Source organism: Daphnia pulex, chromosome 11 (assembly GCF_021134715.1).
Source record: "Daphnia pulex isolate KAP4 chromosome 11, ASM2113471v1".
Taxonomy (NCBI): Eukaryota; Metazoa; Arthropoda; class Branchiopoda; order Diplostraca; family Daphniidae; genus Daphnia; species Daphnia pulex.
In genome coordinates this window covers 1,342,905-1,364,525 of record NC_060027.1, presented here as the reverse complement: position 1 = coordinate 1,364,525, position 21,621 = coordinate 1,342,905, and the positions used below count along the sequence as shown (strand labels likewise).

At 39.3% G+C, this 21,621-nt stretch overlaps 5 protein-coding genes and 2 long non-coding RNA genes across 14 annotated transcripts; 1 reads left to right on the top strand and 6 right to left on the bottom strand.

Moving 5' to 3' along the window:
- Positions 1 to 2: 2 nt before the first annotated feature.
- On the bottom strand, positions 3 to 952 carry LOC124207480. Of its 2 annotated transcripts, XR_006880006.1 has the most exons (6): positions 853 to 952; positions 677 to 766; positions 512 to 604; positions 332 to 420; positions 201 to 272; positions 3 to 140 (listed from the first exon to the last, which is right to left on the bottom strand). It is a non-coding gene; the product is annotated as an uncharacterized LOC124207480 (long non-coding RNA). The 2 variants fall into 2 exon arrangements; XR_006880005.1 differs by having other exon boundaries at positions 677 to 910.
- Positions 953 to 978: 26 nt separating this feature from the next.
- On the top strand, positions 979 to 3,304 carry LOC124207479. Its single transcript, XR_006880004.1, has 5 exons — positions 979 to 1,110; positions 1,213 to 1,378; positions 1,464 to 1,610; positions 1,724 to 2,044; positions 2,852 to 3,304. It is a non-coding gene; the product is annotated as an uncharacterized LOC124207479 (long non-coding RNA).
- A 1,658-nt stretch (positions 3,305 to 4,962) lies between these two features.
- LOC124207470 (SEC14-like protein 2) lies at positions 4,963 to 10,577 on the bottom strand. 4 transcript variants are annotated; one of them, XM_046604945.1, is made up of 18 exons: positions 10,195 to 10,555; positions 9,862 to 10,118; positions 9,714 to 9,791; positions 9,495 to 9,632; positions 9,204 to 9,332; positions 8,848 to 8,989; positions 8,436 to 8,775; positions 8,090 to 8,372; positions 7,890 to 8,029; positions 7,665 to 7,813; positions 6,931 to 7,585; positions 6,695 to 6,764; positions 6,591 to 6,634; positions 6,166 to 6,505; positions 5,814 to 6,094; positions 5,595 to 5,734; positions 5,371 to 5,519; positions 4,963 to 5,286 (listed from the first exon to the last, which is right to left on the bottom strand). In XM_046604945.1, exons 11-18 carry the CDS (start codon positions 6,976 to 6,978, stop codon positions 5,183 to 5,185), a joined length of 1,176 nt encoding a protein of 391 aa, XP_046460901.1. In that variant the 5' UTR covers positions 6,979 to 7,585; positions 7,665 to 7,813; positions 7,890 to 8,029; positions 8,090 to 8,372; positions 8,436 to 8,775; positions 8,848 to 8,989; positions 9,204 to 9,332; positions 9,495 to 9,632; positions 9,714 to 9,791; positions 9,862 to 10,118; positions 10,195 to 10,555; the 3' UTR covers positions 4,963 to 5,182. The 4 variants fall into 4 exon arrangements, with proteins under 4 accessions (XP_046460901.1, XP_046460900.1, XP_046460898.1 ...); XM_046604944.1 differs by having other exon boundaries at positions 9,714 to 10,118; positions 10,195 to 10,577; XM_046604942.1 differs by lacking the exon at positions 9,204 to 9,332 and having other exon boundaries at positions 10,195 to 10,516.
- LOC124207630 (SEC14-like protein 4) lies at positions 7,476 to 8,128 on the bottom strand. Its single transcript, XM_046605203.1, has 4 exons — positions 8,090 to 8,128; positions 7,890 to 8,029; positions 7,665 to 7,813; positions 7,476 to 7,585 (listed from the first exon to the last, which is right to left on the bottom strand). Exons 1-4 carry the CDS (start codon positions 8,126 to 8,128, stop codon positions 7,476 to 7,478), a joined length of 438 nt encoding a protein of 145 aa, XP_046461159.1.
- LOC124207629 (SEC14-like protein 2) lies at positions 8,125 to 9,252 on the bottom strand. Its single transcript, XM_046605202.1, has 5 exons — positions 9,204 to 9,252; positions 8,920 to 9,030; positions 8,848 to 8,867; positions 8,436 to 8,775; positions 8,125 to 8,372 (listed from the first exon to the last, which is right to left on the bottom strand). The coding sequence occupies exons 1-5, from the start codon at positions 9,250 to 9,252 to the stop codon at positions 8,125 to 8,127; spliced, it is 768 nt and encodes a 255-aa protein (XP_046461158.1).
- Positions 10,578 to 10,638: 61 nt separating the features above from the next.
- LOC124207474 (importin subunit alpha-5-like) lies at positions 10,639 to 13,062 on the bottom strand. 4 transcript variants are annotated; one of them, XR_006879993.1, is made up of 7 exons: positions 12,854 to 13,062; positions 12,714 to 12,776; positions 12,488 to 12,638; positions 12,188 to 12,428; positions 11,696 to 12,130; positions 11,568 to 11,617; positions 10,639 to 11,499 (listed from the first exon to the last, which is right to left on the bottom strand). XR_006879993.1 is itself a non-coding variant. In XM_046604960.1 (7 exons), exons 2-6 carry the CDS (start codon positions 12,760 to 12,762, stop codon positions 11,705 to 11,707), a joined length of 798 nt encoding a protein of 265 aa, XP_046460916.1. In that variant the 5' UTR covers positions 12,763 to 12,776; positions 12,854 to 13,062; the 3' UTR covers positions 10,639 to 11,499; positions 11,696 to 11,704. The 4 variants fall into 4 exon arrangements, 3 of the variants coding, with proteins under 3 accessions (XP_046460916.1, XP_046460915.1, XP_046460917.1); XM_046604960.1 differs by lacking the exon at positions 11,568 to 11,617 and having other exon boundaries at positions 12,188 to 12,312; positions 12,382 to 12,428; XM_046604959.1 differs by lacking the exon at positions 11,568 to 11,617.
- Positions 13,063 to 14,218: 1,156 nt separating this feature from the next.
- LOC124207628 (ATP-dependent DNA/RNA helicase DHX36-like) lies at positions 14,219 to 19,617 on the bottom strand. The gene is given in 14 exon segments (XM_046605200.1): positions 14,219 to 15,032; positions 15,100 to 15,432; positions 15,505 to 15,611; positions 15,732 to 16,040; positions 16,042 to 16,161; positions 16,236 to 16,435; positions 16,502 to 16,800; positions 16,802 to 17,447; positions 17,696 to 17,885; positions 18,653 to 18,684; positions 18,764 to 18,923; positions 18,983 to 19,067; positions 19,124 to 19,340; positions 19,554 to 19,617. Coding segments are annotated over 14 exon segments (2,868 nt in total). The 3' UTR covers positions 14,219 to 14,926.
- Positions 19,618 to 21,621: the final 2,004 nt, after the last annotated feature.

Here is a 21,621-nt window from a genome sequence, read left to right as displayed (position 1 = left end):
CGGGGCCACAGAAAAGAAGGGAGCCCAGAAATGCACTTGTAAGTTTTCTACATATACATAATTTATTGTTGTTGATTGAAAGCAAGCTCTTCTTTAACCATCAACTTCTTCAAATTGTAGCACAATGGTGAAGGGTTAACCTGAAATGAAATAAAATGACTAACTAAGAATGCAGTAAAAAACAGATAATGACAAGATACCTAGAATAAGTTCAACATCTCTCTGCATATTTCACTAGTGGATAAGGTCTGGAACAGCAGCAAGGGATTAAACTAAAAAGATTATTTAGATGTCAATTTTAAAACAAGATTGGAGTGACAGCAAGCAATACCTCAAATGAATCAATTGAAAGGAACCCCAGAAAGGAAGAGCTCAGCTGCTCAGGTAAGTACTTGCAATATGGTATGTCTGCAATATCACCTAGAAAAATAAAAAAAAACCACAAGACAAACACAGTGAATTGTAGATGTAGAAAATGTTATTTAGTTTACGTGCTCAAACTGCAGCTCACCATTGTTGAAATGGGAAAAGAAAGTCAATTAAGTGAAATGATGACTCAAAGTTCTTGGATTCATACAAGATTCATCGTTTACAAAACATGCATCTGAAAGATAAGATAAGAACATTTGTAAGATTACTGTATGTGATATTACGATTTTTGATTCAATTTTTTTACAGCTGCAGGATTGAGGATTGATGACAGCTTACAATTCTTGGCCAGCTTCAACAATGGTCGTCATCACTTGGCAAATGATGACAAATGGACCTTGGTAAATATGCATGAAAATATTTAGTTGACATACTACCAAGTCAACTTAGTTTTTCAGTTTCAAAAAAATGTTAATTGTTAACTTATTCTGAATATCGATTTCACTTTTCGAATTCTTTCAATTTTTGATTTCAGCTCATGTTTGGGGACAATCGTCTCGTGCTCTCGTCTGCATGAAGCACTGGCATCATCTAGCGGTTGTTTTTACAATTCAGACGATTGTCCAATCTGCCGCTAGATGGTGTTGGTATTGTTTATAAAAATGGCGAACTGTGTGTAGACTGCTGTATCCGAATTTTCATGTTTTTACCAAGTCAACCAATTAAGGCAATTATTTACATGTAAGCTTATCATGATTATTCTAACTACGAAGTAACAAATTTTCTATCACTCACTGTGTACTTGACCAATCTACTAATTGTGTACTGTACTTGGAATTCTAGAAAATGTACCTGCCGTCTAGTCATTAGATTAAATTTGGCCCCTGTTGTAAGAAAAAATTACTCAAAACTTCCTTAACTCACACCCTCTGCATCATCCTCTCACATCTTAGACAAAACTTCGAGCTGTTTTTTCCCAAAAGCTGTGGCATTGGATGTATGGTTACAGGTAAGCATAACCTTCCGATTTTGATACCTCATCATCTATCAATGCAATAAAATAATCTCAAAATTCACACCCATTTGATTAACAGGTTTGTTCTTGCCTGAAGATGTTTACACCTTTGAACACTTGGTGATGTTGTTGTGTCATGAAATTGTATTGCTGCCATTCCCTGCATCTCCCAATTCACAGCTACAAGAAATGAGTAATAGGAAGCCTACAACAGATTGAAGAAAAGGTGTGCTTCCATGTTCTTGCTCTATCTTGTAATTAACTTTGTATTCCACCTTGGGCATGGATATTTATGGGTCTCACTGCAAAGTTAAAACCTTTTTCTGTTCTTTGCTATAGGAATTCATAGGTTTTGTGGTACCGGAATGCCATTGAATCCATTGGATTTCGCGATTCAGCCGCCGATGTAAATCTACAACGCAGTTTCTTTATTGGAATTGTGTGGTCCTGGCACAGAGATCCTTGATGCTGGCCTTTGTCCATAACAGAAGAGGACTTCTACCAACTTTCTGCTCCATCCTTATCTTCGCTACCCAAACTCATCTAGCTTCTCTGCATATTATGCTGCTAAACAATTTGTCGTACTTCACTGACGAGTTAGACCAGTCGCTTCCGTCCGCAGAACACACCTACTGTCACTCACCACAGGATTATGCCCAGGTACTCGACAATTGACTTATTTTCTTAGATTATTTACTAGTAATCTACTTGCGTTAAACTCTTGTGTCGTATAGTAATTCCAAAATCAGGCCCGTCTTGCGCGCAAACGAAGTGTTACTTAGACGTTTTTTTTTCTAACGCTAGATGGCTTTTCGATAATTTTCAGCTGTCAGAACAGTCAGTTTTAGTTACTTTATTTATATATCGGCAGTTATTTTGTGGAAATTTTTTAGTGGTAACTGACGATAACTATTCCGCCAACAAAGCTCACTTGTTAAATTATCGAGTTTTGCTTTTTTTTTTCTACTTCCGGTTTTCTCATTTCAGTCCGTAGTTCACTAATTATTCATTCGACGCACAAACAAACTACATATTCGTAATCCTCGTTAAATTTGTGGTAAAGTTCATGTTTTTATTTTTACGTTTTCGTACTTCCGGTTTCGAAAATTTTCCTGAACTATAGTTCAGGAAAATTCTCGATTTTGGCCAAATTTTAGATTTCGTTTAAATCACACCTAATCGACCCCAAATTTCATGGAGATCACGAATATGTGGTTTAATTTGACGACAGCTCAAAGGTTAAGGCGCTGTGGTTACTTCCGGTATACTTCCGGATTTTTTTTTTTTACTAGCAAGTGAGCTTTGTTATTTGTACAGTTCTCAATATTGTTAGGTAGATTTTAAGCAATTTAAAGCGGGCCTTTAAAGTTTTTAGCAAAAAAAAAAACAGACCAATGTACCTATATGTACTATGTGACTATTATGTAACTTTTTTTGGCATCTAAGAATTTTGTTGTCTTTATTCAGGTAATGCAGATGAGATATCAAGAAGATGGAATTCCGAGACTCGTCATCAACGTGGATCATCGCGACCGGCACCAAGATTCGTCATCAACGCGGATCATCGTATTGTTGGTATTGTTTCGTTATGTGTTAGTTAAGCCGTTGGCTGCCACGCCTTTGTTCTCCCCTAGCTCCTTAGCACGGGCCTCCTAGAGGCCTCCTAAAGCCGTGCATTCCATCCTCCCTTGTCACCTTGTCAGCCCGGACTTGTCAGCAATGGCAAGTCCCACCTTGGCCATGGATCCTTCAGACGTGGCGCGTAGAGAGTAGAAAACAACCTACGGGTTGTATGGCGTGGCAGCCAACGGGTTAACTTAAGTGTATGTGTGTGTAAATGTGTACGTAATTATGTCATGTTATGTTTGTAAAAAGTGGAGGAATTGTGGGTGGAGGTGGGACAATATAAGCAATTCCTTACAAAATTAATCTTCATGTTATTTATTTTTCGTTATTTAACTAAGCAATCTTCAGCGTAAAACCAAACACCATTACATAGATAAGAATTTGTAAACCATGATATCAGTTTGCAATAACTTTAACTATTTATGAACAGCAGTACAGCACTATTTATACTACCACAAACACCACAATCCAAAATCGTGTAAGTAATCTAGAGCCAACAATTAAGGATAACACCAGCACCACAGACTGGATAGAAGCAGCTCACCACACCAGCACGATGGACTGCATGCAGCAGCTCATAACACCAATCATCAGCTGGCTGCAACAAAACCATGAGCACAATAGACAGCATTGAAGAAGCTCAGACTTCACCTGGCTGTGAAACCTATTTGACAAATTTCTTATTACTTAGATGAACAGATAGTATCTAACATGTAAAATTACACCAAGACATGAGTAAAGTTTAACTATGTGGTGAATAACCTAAAGTAATCGAAGTCAAATGTAAATGTACAGCACATGTAGAAGCTTGCTAGGAAAAAATTAAAAGAATTGAAAACAGACTAAGTAATGATCTAGAAAAGGCTAACATTTACCACAACAGAAGAATTGCAAGAACATATTTGAATCAGCAATCTGCTTCTGTGGTCCTCACTTCCCAATACCACAAAAATCTTCTTTCAGGAATCTAGAGGAAACAGTGAAAAGTAAATTGATTATTTCAAACATTATTCAGAATGAATAAAATGTGACGGAATGGTAAAGAATGAAGACAGACCACGCAATTCCCAAAATCAGCTTACAATTATCCCAACCAACCAACCAAAGGAAAGAACAAATGGATTGAAGTTTAATGTATGATGACTATAACCAGCTATAACTACACCCATTAACTACTTACAATCATTTAGCATGCTGGACTAGAATACACACCAAACATGTGACAAGCACAATTGGCATTGCCTAATCTGAGGGAGAGATAGCCAAAATTCTCTAAGCTAGACTCTAAAGATTTCACATCAGATCGGTTTTTACAGTTTAACTGGTGTTTATAGGAGAACGTAAAGCGAAAATACATTTTACCAGCCGGGAAAAGCCATCACTCCTCAATGCCTGTCGTTTCTCGTGTCGAATGCCAGCCGCCATCTTGAAAAGAACGGGCAACATTGCCATTTGCAGATATGCAATAAACGTCCGCATCTCCGGGAATCTGGCATCTCTGCAAACTTCAAAGAGCCTAAGCGGGAAGCAAGCGGCTAAACTACGACTGTGAACTAAATATGAATACAAATGTTCATCAGCATAACGACTAATTTTAAAAATGATTTAAAAATGGTGTTAGAAACTCGAGTAAAAGCAAATGCCGTAGACAAGTAGCAGATCCGAGAGCGACCTAAGACAAGCACAAGCCAAGAATGTCGATAATTAACAAACACGCCAATATCGCGCACCTTCTCACCTTATTGGTGTTCCGGTAGACTTTGTCTTAGCTAACGAATTAGAAACAAGCGACAGGACCTCGTTAAATGTGACTTCTTCGATCGTCGATTTCTTTTTGGGGATAAGTTTCGACGATGAGAGGATGCGGCATGGACTATGCCAAAGTTTGCCAGTCAAAGGATTGGTCGAGAACTTAAGTGATGTGGCTAGCACATTCACAAGGAGGTGATATCTTACTGATATTGTTCCAGTTTATTTCTAGACTTGCATGCCCGCGCGTATGTAACATATACGTAACATATATACATGTATTTTTTAATAATGATTGCGTTAGTGTCGTGCGAAGTTGTAAGCGATTCTAAACTAATATCTAATTATCACTATTTGTTATTCCTTTTAGTCACTTTTCAGCTCCACCAGTGTCACTGAATCAAATTCGGACTTTAATTCAAATTAGTTGCCGTTCTCACAGACCACTTTGCTCGACTCCATCGTAATCGAATACCAAATTTTCTTTGAACGGAAGTAGCTGAAGCTGTTGTCGAATTCCAGCACATCTGAAAGCAATTTAAGAGATACCATTGTGTTCATTTCATAGTAAAACGAAAAAAAAACCTTAAAAACTATAGCTTTATCCTTACAGTGGCCAGCGTATTCACAATGAATTTCTCCTTCTTCCGGTGACATTTGACAATCGACTCGGTCATAAGGGACGACAGGAATCAATTCGCCGCTTTTCTTCCGGTACACGGTGAATCCAATGTCACCCTCTTCTGATTGGAAGTCCCATCTGCATAGGAGCAGAGGTAATAGATGTTAACACACCACTCAGTTATTTACTGAAAGGACTTGTTCAAGTACATACTTTAGGAGGGTATTAGCGTCCTTAACTTGAAATTGTAATTGCTCCTTGGATCCGTTAGCAATCGACAAATACTTTTTGTAGTTCGTATCAGGTCTGCTGTTTAGATAATAGGATCGCGGAACTTCTCCTCCCATGTTGACCTGTAATTCATATAAAATGAATTATTTAGCATGACAATTTGTAATTTGTTCAAATATCAGGAAACTGAGGAGGAATCACCATGGTAACGCAGTTAGGATTTCCGTCGGGATCGGTCTTAGTTCCGCCGTAGCAAGCAGGCAACTCTTCAGGATCAATGTCTTCCAAAAGAGCTGCTTGCCACTGGGCGGAATCGTAGCTGTAAATCTGAACTTTATTCCTGGTCTTCTCGTGCATGAACGGTTTGATCATCGAGTAGAGGAGCGAAAAAATCTTGGGTGCGTTGATGACAAAGACACGACGAAGAAATTCCGGGTAGTTGGCCTCGTAAAACTGGACTAATTGCAGAGCGGTTTCCAGAGCTAAGCAAATTATCAAAAACAAAAATTATAGCCGTTATTCAAAACTTGAACTGCAACAATGTAAAAAATACCTGGTTTGTAGGTAATGTGGCGCATTGAGAATCCGGCCATGTCCATGATAACGCAAGCCTGGTTGATGGCGTCGGGGCGTCGCTTGTATTTTGCTTGATTATTTCGAACAGTTCTGATGCCCCTCTCCACCAGTTCGATGACGTGCATCACGTAGTCCTTCTTCTTGACCGATTGCAGAATGCCCTTTAAATCCGTCGCTCCGTATCGCACCACCATCAGGTAACTGCTGAGCTTGTCCACGCCTACGTGGCCGGCGGAGTAGTACTTGGTCAAAACTTCAGGCGTTTTATAGTCTTCTTCCAGCGTCTCGATTTTGTACTTGCGACGCCATTCCATTGACTGGTTGTGAGACAAGGAAGTATATAAATTAGATTGTTAGTTAAAAAGGTTTAATTAAGTCTTTATTGTTTTTATTTGCACTTACATTCCGGAACATCCTTTCAGATTTGGCCAAATCAAAATCACGAGCTGCAAATAGAGCAATAAATATGTAACTGTGTCATTAATATTTGTCATTCATACAGTTACCGATTAGCCAGCGCAACAGGTAAACATCGTCCGAGTGCGGGGGTGTGCAGTCCTTGACCGCCTCGCGAAACTATTGGTAAAACGAGGGAAATAAATCAGCATAGAAAGTTAGTTAACGCAATATCTATACACAATCCGCCACACACATGTTTTTAAATAATCAGTTTGAACATATAGACACGGACGTTTGACCCAGATCCGACAAATAAGGAAGAGAAACTATATCACGAAAATACCTGTTTCAAAACCGCCTTCTGGTCATCGTTTAGCTGGCCAAGATCCATTTCGGGAATGAAACAGTTAACTGTGGCAGGAATTAATCAACTTTAAAGAACGAAGTTTAATGATGGCAGCAGCGCCTCAGTGACAACAGCAGCAGCGGTAAATGGTCAAAAATTGGCGACGGAATCCCAGGATAAATGTCGCTTAACAATCAACAATCAAGGCCTGCGCAAACACTTGGCACGAGCAACGCACGTCGAAGACGTCTAGAAAGAGGGAAAGCGCACTACAGACTGAGCTCAACATTTCAATTTCCTGTTTTACTGATGATCGAAAATATTAGAGCAAGAAAACACCTGAATGCGGCAGCTGTTAGTTTGACCCACTAAAAGACTCGTATCCCATCTTGAAAATCCGGTTTTTTTCAAATCTTACTATCTCATCAGTAATATCCTTTTTGATTTTTTGTGTGCGAGTTCGAAGTAAGTAAGAACGCGGATTTCATGTACTCCACATTTTTCTACAATTCTTTAATTAAAAGCAATCGAGTATTTTAGCTTTAAGGTTGAAACGGTTCCGTGTTCTCTATTCGTTCGTTATAAACCGTGATGGAAAACCAAATCTTCTTTGAGCGGAAGTAGCTGTAGCTGTTGTCGAATTCGACTACATCTGTTTCGGGCAAAAGAAATCGGGAATTAAAAACTAAATGTAGCCAACAGAAGCAATCGCTTGATAGATATGAACTTACAGACACCACTGTAATCGCACCGAATTTCTCCCTCTTCCGGTGATACGTCACAATCTATCCGGTCGTGAGAAACGATCGGAATCAATTCGTTGCCTTTTTTCCTGTACACAGCAAATGCTAGATCTCCTTCTTCCGTATAAAAATCCCATCTTCAATACAGGAAAGTAAAATAGTCTCTTTTTCAATTGATAGTGAGTGGCTAAATGTAATTTAAAGGCGGTATACTTCAGGATTGCTCCGGCTTGTTTAATTTGGATCTCCAATTGCTCTTTGGATCCCCTGGATATGGTAAAAGTTTTCTTATTGGTCGGATCAGGCTTGACATCGAGGTAGTAAGATCGTGGAACTTCTCCGCCCATACCGACCTGCATCGCAAATTTTATTATTAGCAAATAATTGACACTTTTGACTGGAAAAGAAATTACTTTTGTCACGCAGTTTAGATTTCCATCGGGATCGGTCATGGTTCCCCCGTAGCAAACGGGTAACTGGTCGGGATCGATTTCCGCCAAAGAGCGGCTTTCCATATGGACGAATCGTGACTGTAGATTTGAACCTTGTTTTTGGTCTTCTCGTGCATGAAAGGTTTCATCATCGAGTAGAGGATGGCAAAAATCTTTGGAGCGTTGATGACAAATACGCAGCGGAGTAGTTCCGGGTATTTCGACTCGGATATCTGGAGCAACTGAAGGGTAGTCTCCACGGCTACTACAATATTAAATCATAACATGATATAGATTTTCGGATTACTATTACTGGCCGATTGAATACCTGGCTTGAACGTAATGTGACGCATTGAGAATCCGGCCATGTCGAAAATGACGGTCATCTGGAAGATGGAATCGGGGGATCGCTTGAATTTGGTTGGGTTATTCTGAGCTGCCCTGATGCCTCTCTCCACCACTTCCACCACGGTCATTAGATAATCTCTCTTTTTGGCTGATAGCAACATGCCCTTCAGGTCCATTGCTCCGAATCGAGTGATCAACAAGCTGCTATTCAGCTTGTCTACGCCAGTGTATCCAGCTGAGAAATACTTGGCCAACACCTCCGGAGGAGTGAAGTCGTCCAGCAGCGTATTGATTTTATGCTGATGGCGCCATTCCATCGCCTAATAACGTCAAAATTTATCAGTAGAATCGTAAAAGCAATTTAGATAATGGATTGTTCTGTAAATACTTACATCACGGAGCATTTTTCCGACTTTTTCCGATTTAGATTTATTTGAAAGAAAGGAACATTTTGTGAATCATACCAATGAGCCATCTCAGAAGGTAGGTGTCGTCCGAGTCGGGTAATTTGCAGTCTTTGACCGCCTCGCGAAACTGTTGGTGAACGAGAGAGAAAATACACGTAATTGTGCAATCTTAGAAATTAGAATCTTAGAATTAAAAAACGACAAAGTTCCGGTTTCTGACAGAACTTATTCGACATAAAATCGCAGTGACGAAACGGGTTTGTTAAGATTGCCTTCTAATATTCTCCCATTAGAACGCCCTAACTTATAAGGAGGAAAACAAGAGGATGCGAATTATATACCTGTTTTAAAAAGACCTCTCTGGGCATCGTTGAGCTGACCGAGATTCATTTCGTGAAAGTAGCCAATTCAAACTAATATCGACGAAAAAAACTTGGCTTGTGCAGTTTCCTTTTGCAACAAACAACAAACTAACCATAAAGATAATTGAATAAATGTTAATGTGACAACTTGGATTTGGGAAACGAAACCGTGAAATATCGTGAAAAACAGCCAAGGCAAAACCAAATAAAATAACTAAAACGAAAATGAAAGACGAAAAGAAATCGAAAATCGAGACGAGTTTTGTTTACCTGTCGTAGACCATGGACACCGAAATACATCTGAAGTCAGGAGAACCAAAACAGGCATATAAGAACAACCAGAACAACATTCTCTAAATTGTCTTGAGAACAAACCCAAGGGATCACCCCATTCGCCTAAGCTGCAGCCTGCAGGTGTAAAAGAACTGTCAATGTTTTGTTTGGTATTTCAACGATACGCAAAGATTTCGGTACGGTATATTGTAGTACCTACACAAACTGCAGAGGTCGCCAAAAATGGCATGGCGAAAGGTAATAAGCAGTTGAGAGCACAATTTCACCTACTAGCTGGACCAAAACAAAAGATGTTATTGTCGTCTACTTAAAGTTTGTCCTTCAGGGGGATTATTTGTCATACACAGTGACTCAGTGTAAACATGAATGGAAAAAAGGCTGATATGGTATTTTCCGCGTATTGCATCATGTTTACTGGCGTCTCCACATCTCTGTAGTCGTCTCCACAGCTGGATTTTCCATCAGCCAAGAAAAGCGAAACATTGAAATGTTCATAGAATCACAGCTCCTACTTTCTTTAAGAGTGTTACATATTCTTAGAAAATGAGAAGACTGGCATCAATAAAAGCTAAACTGGGTTGAGGTAAAATATCTTGACTGCTGCAAAATAAAAGAAAGAAAGATTTCAGTATCGTTACGTACACGAGTGTAAGGAAAGTGGTTTGAAAAAGCGTACGTAATTTCTTTGATGGTGAAAGACGTCCAAGTCAAAAGAAGCCAAAGATTTTTGGAAGTGTCTTGGGTTTTGACGGTTTCGATGGCCATTTTCGCATTTTGCAAGTAGTGAAACCAACTAAATACAGATCTATGTTCGAACACGACGTAGCTACATAGCGTGCACATGTAACTGACACTTACAGTTGTAGACGAAGCACCACTTTCATTATGTTACGAGAGAGATATTTAATGGACGTAAATGCAAGGGTTTTTAAAAGGGTTTTAAGCGATAACAAATTAGACACGAGCATGGCCTACTTAGCTGCTAGGCCGGCGTTCGAGCTATATCCCCTTAGTGTAACTCCCCCCCCCCATCCCCTTCTTTAAACCTAGCCGGTACACAGCACTCTAGCGGTCAAATTGGCACCTATTAATACAAGTCTTACAAGACAGTTAACCCACATTTAAAATATAAAAATATTTATTTTTTCATAATAGATTAACAATCCATTCCCAGTGATTATAACCGCCACATTTAAACATAATTAAATAAAATAGAAATTTTGGCTCTAGTAATTAGGTCTTTGTAGTAAAATTGGGGATTGCCTTATTAATTATGTAGTGACTAGGTGGAGAGTAGTGCTTCGGGGCTCCGGTGTAGTAGGTCGGAGCAGCGTATGCAGTGATATGGTGGGAGCCTCAGTGTAGTAGCTGGGGGCAGCGTAGGTTATAGTGTAAAACTCCTGGGCATGGGTGATGCAGTAAACACCTAGCTTGAAGCTTGGGGCAGAGTAATACATAGATTCCTCTGTGTAGTAGACTGGAGCAGCAAACGTGGTTGTGTGATATTCGGCCTTGTCGGTTTAGTATTTGGGGGCTACGGTGTAGTGGCTAGGTTTGGCTAGGTGGAGCCTAAGTTGGGGTGGAGTACTCCGGTGCCTTGGTGGTGTCGGGTGGTGTAAGCTGGGGTAGCGTAGGTTGCAGTGCAGTATTTGGGCGCTTTGGTGTAGCATTCGACAACAATACAGTCTAAACAACAATACAGCCTGTCGTGCATAGACATAAATGAAAGGCAAATGGAAACTTTCAATTAAACACAATTTTACAAAGAAAATATTAAAGAAATGGTAAACTCATGATTAGGATAGCGTGAAATGAAGAAAATATACATCGACCGTTGTAAAGGCAGATAGAAGAATTTTAGATTAAAACATTAAGAATGAGAAACCCTCTTCGGCGGGCTAGGAATAGATGACTGGATGTTGAATTCTTAATTGCCACTCTACGATGTCGATGGCGCCAACTTGAAAACTTCATTGGAAAACTGTCGAAATAAATAAAACCATAGATTAAATCAAAATAAAGAAAACTTTTTTCAAAATTCAAAATTACTTTCTTTGACTTCTTTAATCTCAGTTATAGTAAAATTGTCGACACAAACACTGAATGAGAACAGTTGTGGTAATCATCGAAATAAAACGAAAAAACAAGCCATAAAAACGAATCAGTTAACGTCTTACCGCTTCAGATTAGGCAGCGAATTGAATATGAATGGCGGCAACTAATTTAGCCGCCAACTGGACGACAACCCTGTTGGGATGAACAAGCAACTTGCCCAGAAACGTGAAGGCACCAGCAGCCAGGACGGATTTGGTTTGAACAACATCGCCATTAACGATCTTGCGGATTGACTCCAGAGTGGGGATGATGACGGCCACTTTGTTGTACCCTAACAGCTCAACGAGCCGAGGGACGACTCCGGCGTCGACAACTTGATGAACTTGTTGAAATCGTTTTAAGATGTGCATAAGAGCCTTGCAAGCTAGAACGATAATTTGTTCATCGTTGCTGTTGATGAGGTGGGCCAGGGCGGGAAGAAGGACGGCGGGTGGACTGTCAATTATATTAAGACAAATGTTCTCCAAAGTATAGGTTACGGAGCGCAATAATTTAACCTAATAATGAAATCAATTTTTAAATGTTCATAAAGGTGAATTTGAAAATGAACTTACTGACGTGTCGGGCTGAATCAACGTAAGCAACGACTCGATGATTTCTTCCCGTAACTCTTGAATATAAGAAGCCATTACAGAGAGTTCAGAGCCAGCTCTCTTTACAACAGCCGGATGAGGTGAATCTAATAAATAAATGAATTTGGTTATAGCCCCAGCACTCACGACAGCTTTGGTCAGATCAGCATTGGCACCCCCAATTTCGGCGAGAGCTCTGATGGACGCTGACTGAAGAGCAGAGCTAAAACATAAAAATGTCATGAGGCAATGTTTGTAAACCCAGTTAAAAACACCACATACTTGTTGACACGACTGAGAAATTCAATCAGCTTGGGAATAACAAATAGATTGGTATTGGTAATGATGAAGTGGCTCGTCATTTCAACTTTGATTGATTTCCAAACAGCTTTGGTTGCAGTTAACTCCTTGTTTTCATCACGACTGTTGATACCTACAAGATAAAGATTTACATGAGAATGTAAGCTACACACAAGAACAAATCTGCCACACTGATATATTATCCTACCATTAACTATGTCCTCAATGCTCATGTTGGCTGCAGACTTTTTTGGCATTTTGAGACACGGGACTAAACAAAAAAGAGAAAAAAATTCCCTTGACACCGCTTGACACGTGCAAATTTTAAAATTAGGAGAGAAACGTTACCTGCGGGACTTATGAAGAATAAAATGATGAGTGATCACAGTTTGAAGACTTTTAAACAAACGTTAAAAACTGATTAATACTATGCAGAAAGCAGTTGTGACAAATAGTGCACACTGAAGTTATCGCCGTGTTGGATATGGAAGACCATATACAGAAGACCACCAAGACTTAACTTTGACACTTCGTGTGGATCGTGACTGATAATAGAATAAAATGGTTTTCAACATTGCCAGATTTTAGATTAACGATGCTGCTATCTGCATGTCACAATTTCATTGTTTAAACCGTTTAAACCAGAGCGACCAGTTTAAACGTTTAAACAGATATATAGAATCAGATAGAATACTATACTAATACTATATACCGTATTCTATAACTCTGGTTTAAACTTAAACTTAACTTTATGTCTTCATCCACTCATCCGGATTATTAAATTTATTATTAGGATTCAGGATGACTCAGAAGTCTGATAATATCGGATTTATATTATATATTAATGTAATAGATAAAAGATAATATATCATATATCATGTATGTAATTTAATATTATAATGTTATCTATTACTCTGCTGCCGTGCCCGTGCCTATCTCACATATTCATTATTTTTGCAAGTTGGAAAATTTAAATTAGCCTGCCATTTTCTTAAAATAATTCTGAATTATTTTTTTGTAATGTGCAACAACAAGAAAAAATACAAAACCAATTCCAGTTATGTTAATGTTTTGTATTATATGTCTTGAATCGCAAGAGATGACAAAGTGGCTTTTCGGCAGGCTTCGTGGTATAAATTAAAGTTATAGGGTCAAAAGCGCGAAAAATTTAAAGAAGGCAATAAAGGTGTTCAAAACGGAAAGAAGCCAAGTGAGCGTAATTAAAGTAACGAAAATCATTACCCAAGTTACTGATGATAGTGATGAGATCGCTGCTGAGGACATAGACAACACCGGCACAAGCAAAATTGGCATATCAAGTGATTAAGATGGCTGGCTCTGTCCTTGAATCTGCACAAAGATAAAAGTTAAACAGGTCAAACAAAGTATCGTGCATCAACAGCTTCATGATTAATGCTAGCACTGTCTAAGAGGGTCTGTTGATCACCGGAGTTGATCGAGAGAAAAAAACAAAAAAGAGGATCTCCCACGCGTCCCCAGAGTGTGCTATGATACAATCTCCCCCTCTGGTTCCCTCCTTATATTCCAGTATTCGAATCGAGAGGAGCAGCAGCACTGCTCAGAGTTGGACTATAGTTACTACGGATACGGAATACTACTTTGTGTATATGTATGGGGGGGGGGGCACGGGTTGGCAGGATCATTTTCTCCTGGAAATCCCGTAGTTCATCGTCTCCCTAACGTTCACCGAGAGAGCCCGGTGTTAGCGAGGGGTGATCTACCGGAGTTGATCGAGAGAAGGAAGAAAAAAAAGTAGACAAAAGCTTTTCTGGGGAAAAGGGACAGAAAAGCTGGAATACTTTTTGGACGAGCTAAATGGCTAAGAAAAGATATGTCAGTAAGTAAAAGGAGCAGACGAGAATCAGGTGGAAATGATGCGGGATAAAACAAGACAGAAAAAAAAGGGAAGAAAATGGAATAAAGGAACAGGGAGCCCCTGGACGGCCAGGGAAAGACCCATGACGGCATCAGGGTCAAGAAGAGAATACAGCCAGTGCAAGTGTATATAGAAAGGAGCTAGGAGAGTAGTAGGCTCTAGGGGGGAGGAGGAGGCGGAGGCGGATGGACGATAGGATCTATTAGTTTCTGGACAACAGCCGCTTCCGATTGCTGTTTCTGTACCATCAAGTCAGGAGGCTACTTCCTCTTATATTCTTTCTCTCTCTCTCTCTGAAGGTATATTTATCTAACCATTCCCGGACCCATTTTATATAGAGAAACTGTTGTCGGTGTGTGTGTACGTTTCCCTTCTCCTTCTTTCCTGTCTTTCCCTATATTTCAAATGGTTTCTTTTTTCTTTCTTTCTTTTTATCTATATCTTTGACCCTCCTGCGCTTGTACACAAACCACCACGAACGTGCTGCGTGGACGTGAAGAACAATCTCAGCTAGCAAAAGTCTCTTAATGCCTGCTTTCCTTCCTGTATGCCTTGAGAGAGAGAGAGAGAGAGAGGGAGTCTGAGTGGCGTTGGTTGAAGTTGGCCGCCTCTTTATATTTATTTTGGTCTCTATCAAAATCGAAAATCAATAATAAGCAGACTGAAAAAAATCAATGTTCAATTGCGTCATCTTTACCGATAGACTAAGGCTAGAATGTTTAGCATCATGGCAACATCGGGGTGGTCGTGACCACTCGTTTTCTCCAGATCTTCTAGCGCCTGTTTACACAGTGGGACAGCTAATTCGTAGCGTCCTTGTGAAGCATACTGGATAACTAAATTGTGCAGTGTCCTAAGTCGAGCGGGAATCTCATACCCTGCATTCGCTTGCTGTGCTAATTGCGACGGTGGAGTAGGTGACATTGCTGTTGAATAAAAATTGACTGGTTGTTTAAAAGTATTCACTACGTCGAAATTAGAAGTAACTATTGCGCGGTGAGGGAATGGGTTTTCTGGGTGCTTGTCCATTCTTTAAATTAAAAAAAAAAAAAAATGTCTTAAATGGAATTTTAAGGTTCGAATTCTCTAAGTTTAAATTTACCCTTTAAAAAAAGATGAAAACTCAAAGGTGAATCCCATTCCCATCTCTCCTAGGTCCAGTTCTTGAAGCTGTGCCATATCGACCGGTGAAAGGGTAAAGTCGAATATCTGTTTATGAAATTTAAGTAGAATTAAAGTTATTGCAAACAAAATTGTAAATAAAAACTAGACTAAAAAATTAATCTTCAAACAATATTAAACAAATACGCAATTCAATGGGGATTTTACCTGGAAATTAGAACGAATTCGTTCAGACGAGACGCTTTTAGGAATCACGGATACAGCAGTAAGGCACTCGGCGTCATCTAGGGCCCCAAGTTCGTGAAGAAGTTCAAGACTGATTTTAACAGTGCAGTCGTCAGGCGGTTCGGGTACTTTGCGAAGGAAACCTTCCACCCAACCAAGTTTGAGGATTTTTACTCGTAGTATGAGCTCTTCTAACCGCGTCCTCTTGATTTCTGGTATTGGATGAGGAGGGAAAGTCGACTCACGTCCACGGCTGTATAGTTTATAGCAAATTCTCGGTTCGACCAGCGCGCGCGCGCCCTTTGCGTTGGGAACCGTTAGCCAAAGTAATCCATTCGGAATTGAGCGTATTCAATTTCGTTTGCGAATCAAAATTTGGTAGTTTAGCTTTTCCGCAATCGATAACATACACCTGAATGTAAACAAATAACGATGAATGCCAAACGATCATATTTTTACAAGAAAATAATAAAGTAATCTACTCACGACATCGTCGATTGTAAGGCTTGTTTCGGCAATATTGGTTGATAGAATTAATTTTCTAACTCCACGGGGTGGCTTATCGAAGACCTGGCGCTGGTTAAAGGTAGGCAACATGGAGTGCAGGGTAAAGATCAAGAACTTTCTGCTGGAGAATTGTCGGTCGTTAAGCAACAGTTTGTTCAAACTTTTTATCTGCTCCCAGCCTATATTTCGATTTCAATTTAATTAATTCAGATAAATATTTTTATTAGACGTTTAACTGAAATTACCAGGGAAAAAGATCAGGATCGCTCCGTCAGCTTCCCGCGCAAAAATATGTTTGAGCAGCGCCATGATCAATATTTCAGGAGCCTCTTCAGATTAGCGCTTCCGTAATGATTTAAACACGTGGAGCGGGTAGCTGTGTTTGGCCTCCATTTCTTCTATCAATGGGATCATAAGTTGATTGTATTCAAGGTCCAATTGATTTGATTGAGCATCCGATCCGCTTTTGCTGCGAGTAGAACGAAATCGATAGACTAATTCGCTGAGGATATCTTCCAAGTAAAAAACTTGCACTGGGAAATTCCTGCACTGGACAATTATTAAAGTACGTTGACAAAAGGTCCGAATTAATGGTGGCACTCATAAGAATCACACGAAGTTTGGGGCGCTTGGGAAGTAGATCACGTACAATGGTCAGAATGAAGTCGGTCAATAAGTCTCTTTCATGGACTTCATCTAGTAAGATGTGGGAGTAGTTTTCTAACAATGGATCGGATATCAGAAGCTGGACTAAAATTCCAGTCGTGCAGAATAGAATAGATCCTCTTTCTCGAGGGTAAAGGCGTTCCAGACGTATCTGATAGCCAACGGAGCTTGTTGAATCGCCACAGGTTTCATTGCGTTCTTCAGCAACTCGACGAGCAACAGATATCGCTGCCAATCTCCTCGGCTGAGTACAGATAGCGTGAAAAGTTGATCCACTTCCTGTTTCAATGGCCTCGTCTAGCAGAAAAGTTCCAATCTGAGTGGTTTTTCCACACCCAGTTTCACCACACATAACTACAACTTGATTGTCTCTCACAGCTTTCAGAACATCTTCTTTTTGGCTCCAAGCAGGTAGTGTTACTCTTGATGCCAGCATCTGTTGAAATTCTTCATTCGAATCTTTTAACAAGAATTCTTCCAACAGCTTTTCATCCAGATTAGGGATACTGGCAAGGACACTATCATCTCAATTTTGTTTGCACTTGCAGTAGAAACTTCATTCCCTTGCAGAATTTCCAGGAATTTTCTTTTAAATGAACTGTCGTTTAATGTTTCATATTTCATTCTCCAATCTGCATCACTCCTTACATCTGTGACTGGTACACAGTTTTCGAAGAATCCCTCAAACTTTTGATTTTCTGGCTGGGACACTTCTATCATTGATTTCTTATTTTCCTTTTGGTTAGTTTTTGTTTTGGCAGCATCCCACAAACCTTTGGCTTTTCCATCAAGCTGTTTCTTAGGTTTTTCTTCTTTTTTCTTCCTGACATTCTGTCTTATGATTTTCAAGTTTCCCAGTGTGCTCTCTCTCCCACTTTCTTTTGGCAATGATCTTCTTCCCAGATGATCAGAAGAAGCCACTGGACTAATGTCTTTTGCTGCAATATGTTTCATCTCCATTTCCTATTTTAATTCAAATTGAATGATCAATTAACCTTAAATTTAAAGCACCAGTAAGCAAATTGTAAGGGAAACTTACAAAGGATTACAAGTTTGTCACATATTAGCTGTTAATATGATTTGATTATCTTCACATTCCTCAAATATCAAGAAGAGAAATGAATTTTCTGTTCAAATGTAAACAATTAAACATAGCAGAGGATAGCAGACAATAGTCTACGCACGTCACGTGACCGTAATTGTTGATTTTCAAATTGCTTTGCCAAATATGCTAAAACAGTAAGTGTAAAAATGTAAATGTAAAAAAAAACTCAATAATTCATATGAAATTGAGATTAAATATAATTTTAATTAAGAAAACTAAGCAATAGACAAAAAAAAATGCACAATGTAAATAGTAGAAATGAAATTGGGAAAGAATTTTTTTAGCGGGGTAAATTTGAATACAAAGGCAAAGGAGGCAAAGGCAAGTTTCGAATTAGACGTGCAATAAATCTATATATTAAATATAGGAACTGATGTAAAGATTTTAAGGAATTTTACCGTGAACTCAGATTACAGTGTTTAGGATTATTTCAGAAAAACACAACATTTACACTAATGACTTTTAGTTATCTAAACGTTCCTTGTTTCAGAATTAGTTTTGGGTGGTGGAGTAACGAGCATTTGTGCTGGAAGGGGGCTATAATGAATATCCCGGCCTTTTTGTAACAACGTCTTTCTTTTTCTGCCAAATCGATGAAATTTATACGACTGTGCTTATCAGTTACGTGCGGTCGTCCGTCGATTATTTCTTGGAAACCTACAGATTTTAAATAAAATTGATACGTATTAAATATAAACAGGTTTATAAACATAAAAGTCTATTCAAAAGAGCTCACTTTGCGACAGCGTAATGCTGAAGATTATGTGAGAACGGGAGCTGTGCTCGTTTTGAGAACTGGACGCTACAACTCGTTTTCGATTGCCAACAACGAGCCAACGTTGCACTTCTTCAAGCGAAGTAACCAGACAATTGGTAAGATTGACCACGTAAGGACCCTGTATATTGAACGAATGAAAATATAATATTGAAAAGGGCAACGCTAATTCGTCCTTACGTTTTTCGGATGTTCTCGAACAGACAAGTTTCTTCTTGTTGAGCACAAAAGATCCTGGATTTTCTCCTTGTAGATTTGAAAATAACTGATTTGAATCTCGATGCAGAGACTCACAGAAGTTTCGGAAGCATAGTTTTTGACCAGATCGTCGACGTGGATGAACGAGGGATAATGCCGGACGCATCATCAAGTTCACTTTTGCTACCAATTTTCCCCATCATACTGTAGCTCTTGCCAGAACCTGTTTGCCCATAGGCAAACAAACAAGTGTTGAATCCTTGGAAAGCTTGTGATAGTAATGGTTTAGCCAAGTTTTCGTAAACTTCTCTTTGTTGCTGATGTTTGTTCTGGGCAACAGCTGAGATAGAATCAGATGTGAAACATCCATCACATGTGAAAAAAAAAGTTTCTCCTATGTTTGTTAACAGTTGTATGTTGCTTCCATCAACAAAAATGACAGGTTCTTCTTTTTCAGCCTCTTCTTTTGTGGTTTTGGGTCGAAGTCTCACAGCAACTTTTATACGACTGTTGAAACTTGGCTGCACTTTTGTCTTCTTTTTTCTTTCCTTACTTGGATCAATCTTTGGGTCTTTTGATGCTCCTGCTGAAGCAACTTTCTGTTTTGTCCCAGTCATCTTTGGCTTTGATGATGTTGGTAACTTATTGAGGCTGGTTGACTTGGGACTTTTGGACCTTGCTGCAGAATTTAACATTTTTATATTCTGCAAACAATGAAAAATCGATGTTTGAGTTCAGTTGAATTCAGAAATAATACAAATATTAATATAGTGTAGTACTTATTTATCTTATTTATGTGTAAACTAGGTCGAACTACGACATCACAGCTTCGGCGTCTTCATAATACTTTCCTTGCAGCACAGCACAATTATTTCTTAAACCTCCTGTGACTCAATCACAACATTCCACAATACAAAGTCCAGTAACAACAGACGGAAAATTCAAAAAGACTGATTACAGCATGAAGGAGGAATGGAGGAGGAGCTGGAGAAGAACAACTGACACTCTGACAGGTAAATAGCTGTCTTTTGTTCTATTAATTGTCTTCTGAAGACTCGGTCCAAAAGTCCCAAGTCAACCAGCCTCAATAAGTTACCAACATCATCAAAGCCAAAGATGACTGGGACAAAACAGAAAGTTGCTTCAGCAGGAGCATCAAAAGACCCAAAGATTGATCCAAGTAAGGAAAGAAAAAAGAAGACAAAAGTGCAGCCAAGTTTCAACAGTCGTATAAAAGTTGCTGTGAGACTTCGACCCAAAACCACAAAAGAAGAGGCTGAAAAAGAAGAACCTGTCATTTTTGTTGATGGAAGCAACATACAACTTTTAACAAACATAGGAGAAACTTTTTTTTTCACATGTGATGGATGTTTCACATCTGATTCTATCTCAGCTGTTGCCCAGAACAAACATCAGCAACAAAGAGAAGTTTACGAAAACTTGGCTAAACCATTACTATCACAAGCTTTCCAAGGATTCAACACTTGTTTGTTTGCCTATGGGCAAACAGGTTCTGGCAACTCTGAGTAACTGACACTCTGCCAGGCAGGAATACCCAACTGCTTTTCTACAGCAGAGACTTTGGGAACGGTGCGGCAGCTTTAGGCGAACGCCCTCTCTGGGCCACTCTCCGATTGGGGCCCATGCCACCCACCCCTCAACCCAACTACTACTAGTACCTACTCCTGTTGTGGCTTGACGCTATGCCCACCTTCTTTTTCGCCTCCCACTTTTTTTTTTTCAAATAAAATTTTTTTTTTGTTTTATTATTTCCCAACTTTATTTTTTTACACGCCGTAGCCAATGGGACCTATAGGGTCGAATACACGGCATATATTTACATGGCCTCTACGGTCATATGTTTCCCGTAGTGACTACAGCACATAAAAATAAGCCCAGCAGAGAGAGGGGGAAAAAAACAACCAAAGTCCAAAGTCTTTTTTTGTTTCTCCCCCCACAAGAAAAAGCTGCTGGCCGAGACTGTTGAGATTCCCACTTCCCAGATAAGGACATGTATAATACAAAACCCAGACTATATAGCAGGGCACAAGGCCGCTCTCTCTCTTTAGGGTGGCGTTGTTAATATACACATTACACACAGAGAGCCGGATAACACGCTGGGCAATATTTCCTCGGCATCTATGATAGTGGAATGCCCAATGCCCAATGCCCAAGATCTATCCCCCCCCCCTTTCAACTTTCTGACACGTTTAGAAAAGTGTAAGAGACGTCGGAGAAAACAACCGCCTACACTTTTCCCTTTGACAGACTTTCTTTTCAAAAAGAAAATTAAAAGGGGGAAAATTTTGTTTAGAAATTGATTTTTTTAGCTGACAAAGTTGTCGCCGTGTCGAAGGGAGATCCGCTGTGTTGGCTTGTTATCGTCGTCTCATCTCACACGTTTAGCGCCTATTTCACGATTTGTTTTGTTATTTGTTTGTTGCCTCATTCTTTTCATTTTTTTCAATACGAAACTATTGAAAAGATTCATCATAAGCTTTCCGAGAAATCGACGAGCTGCTATCTGTCGTTTCCTCGTGTTTTTTTGTTTTTTGTTTTTGTTTTTTTGTTTTTTTGTTTTTTTTGTTTTTTTGTTTTTTTTTGTTTTTGTTTTTTTTTGT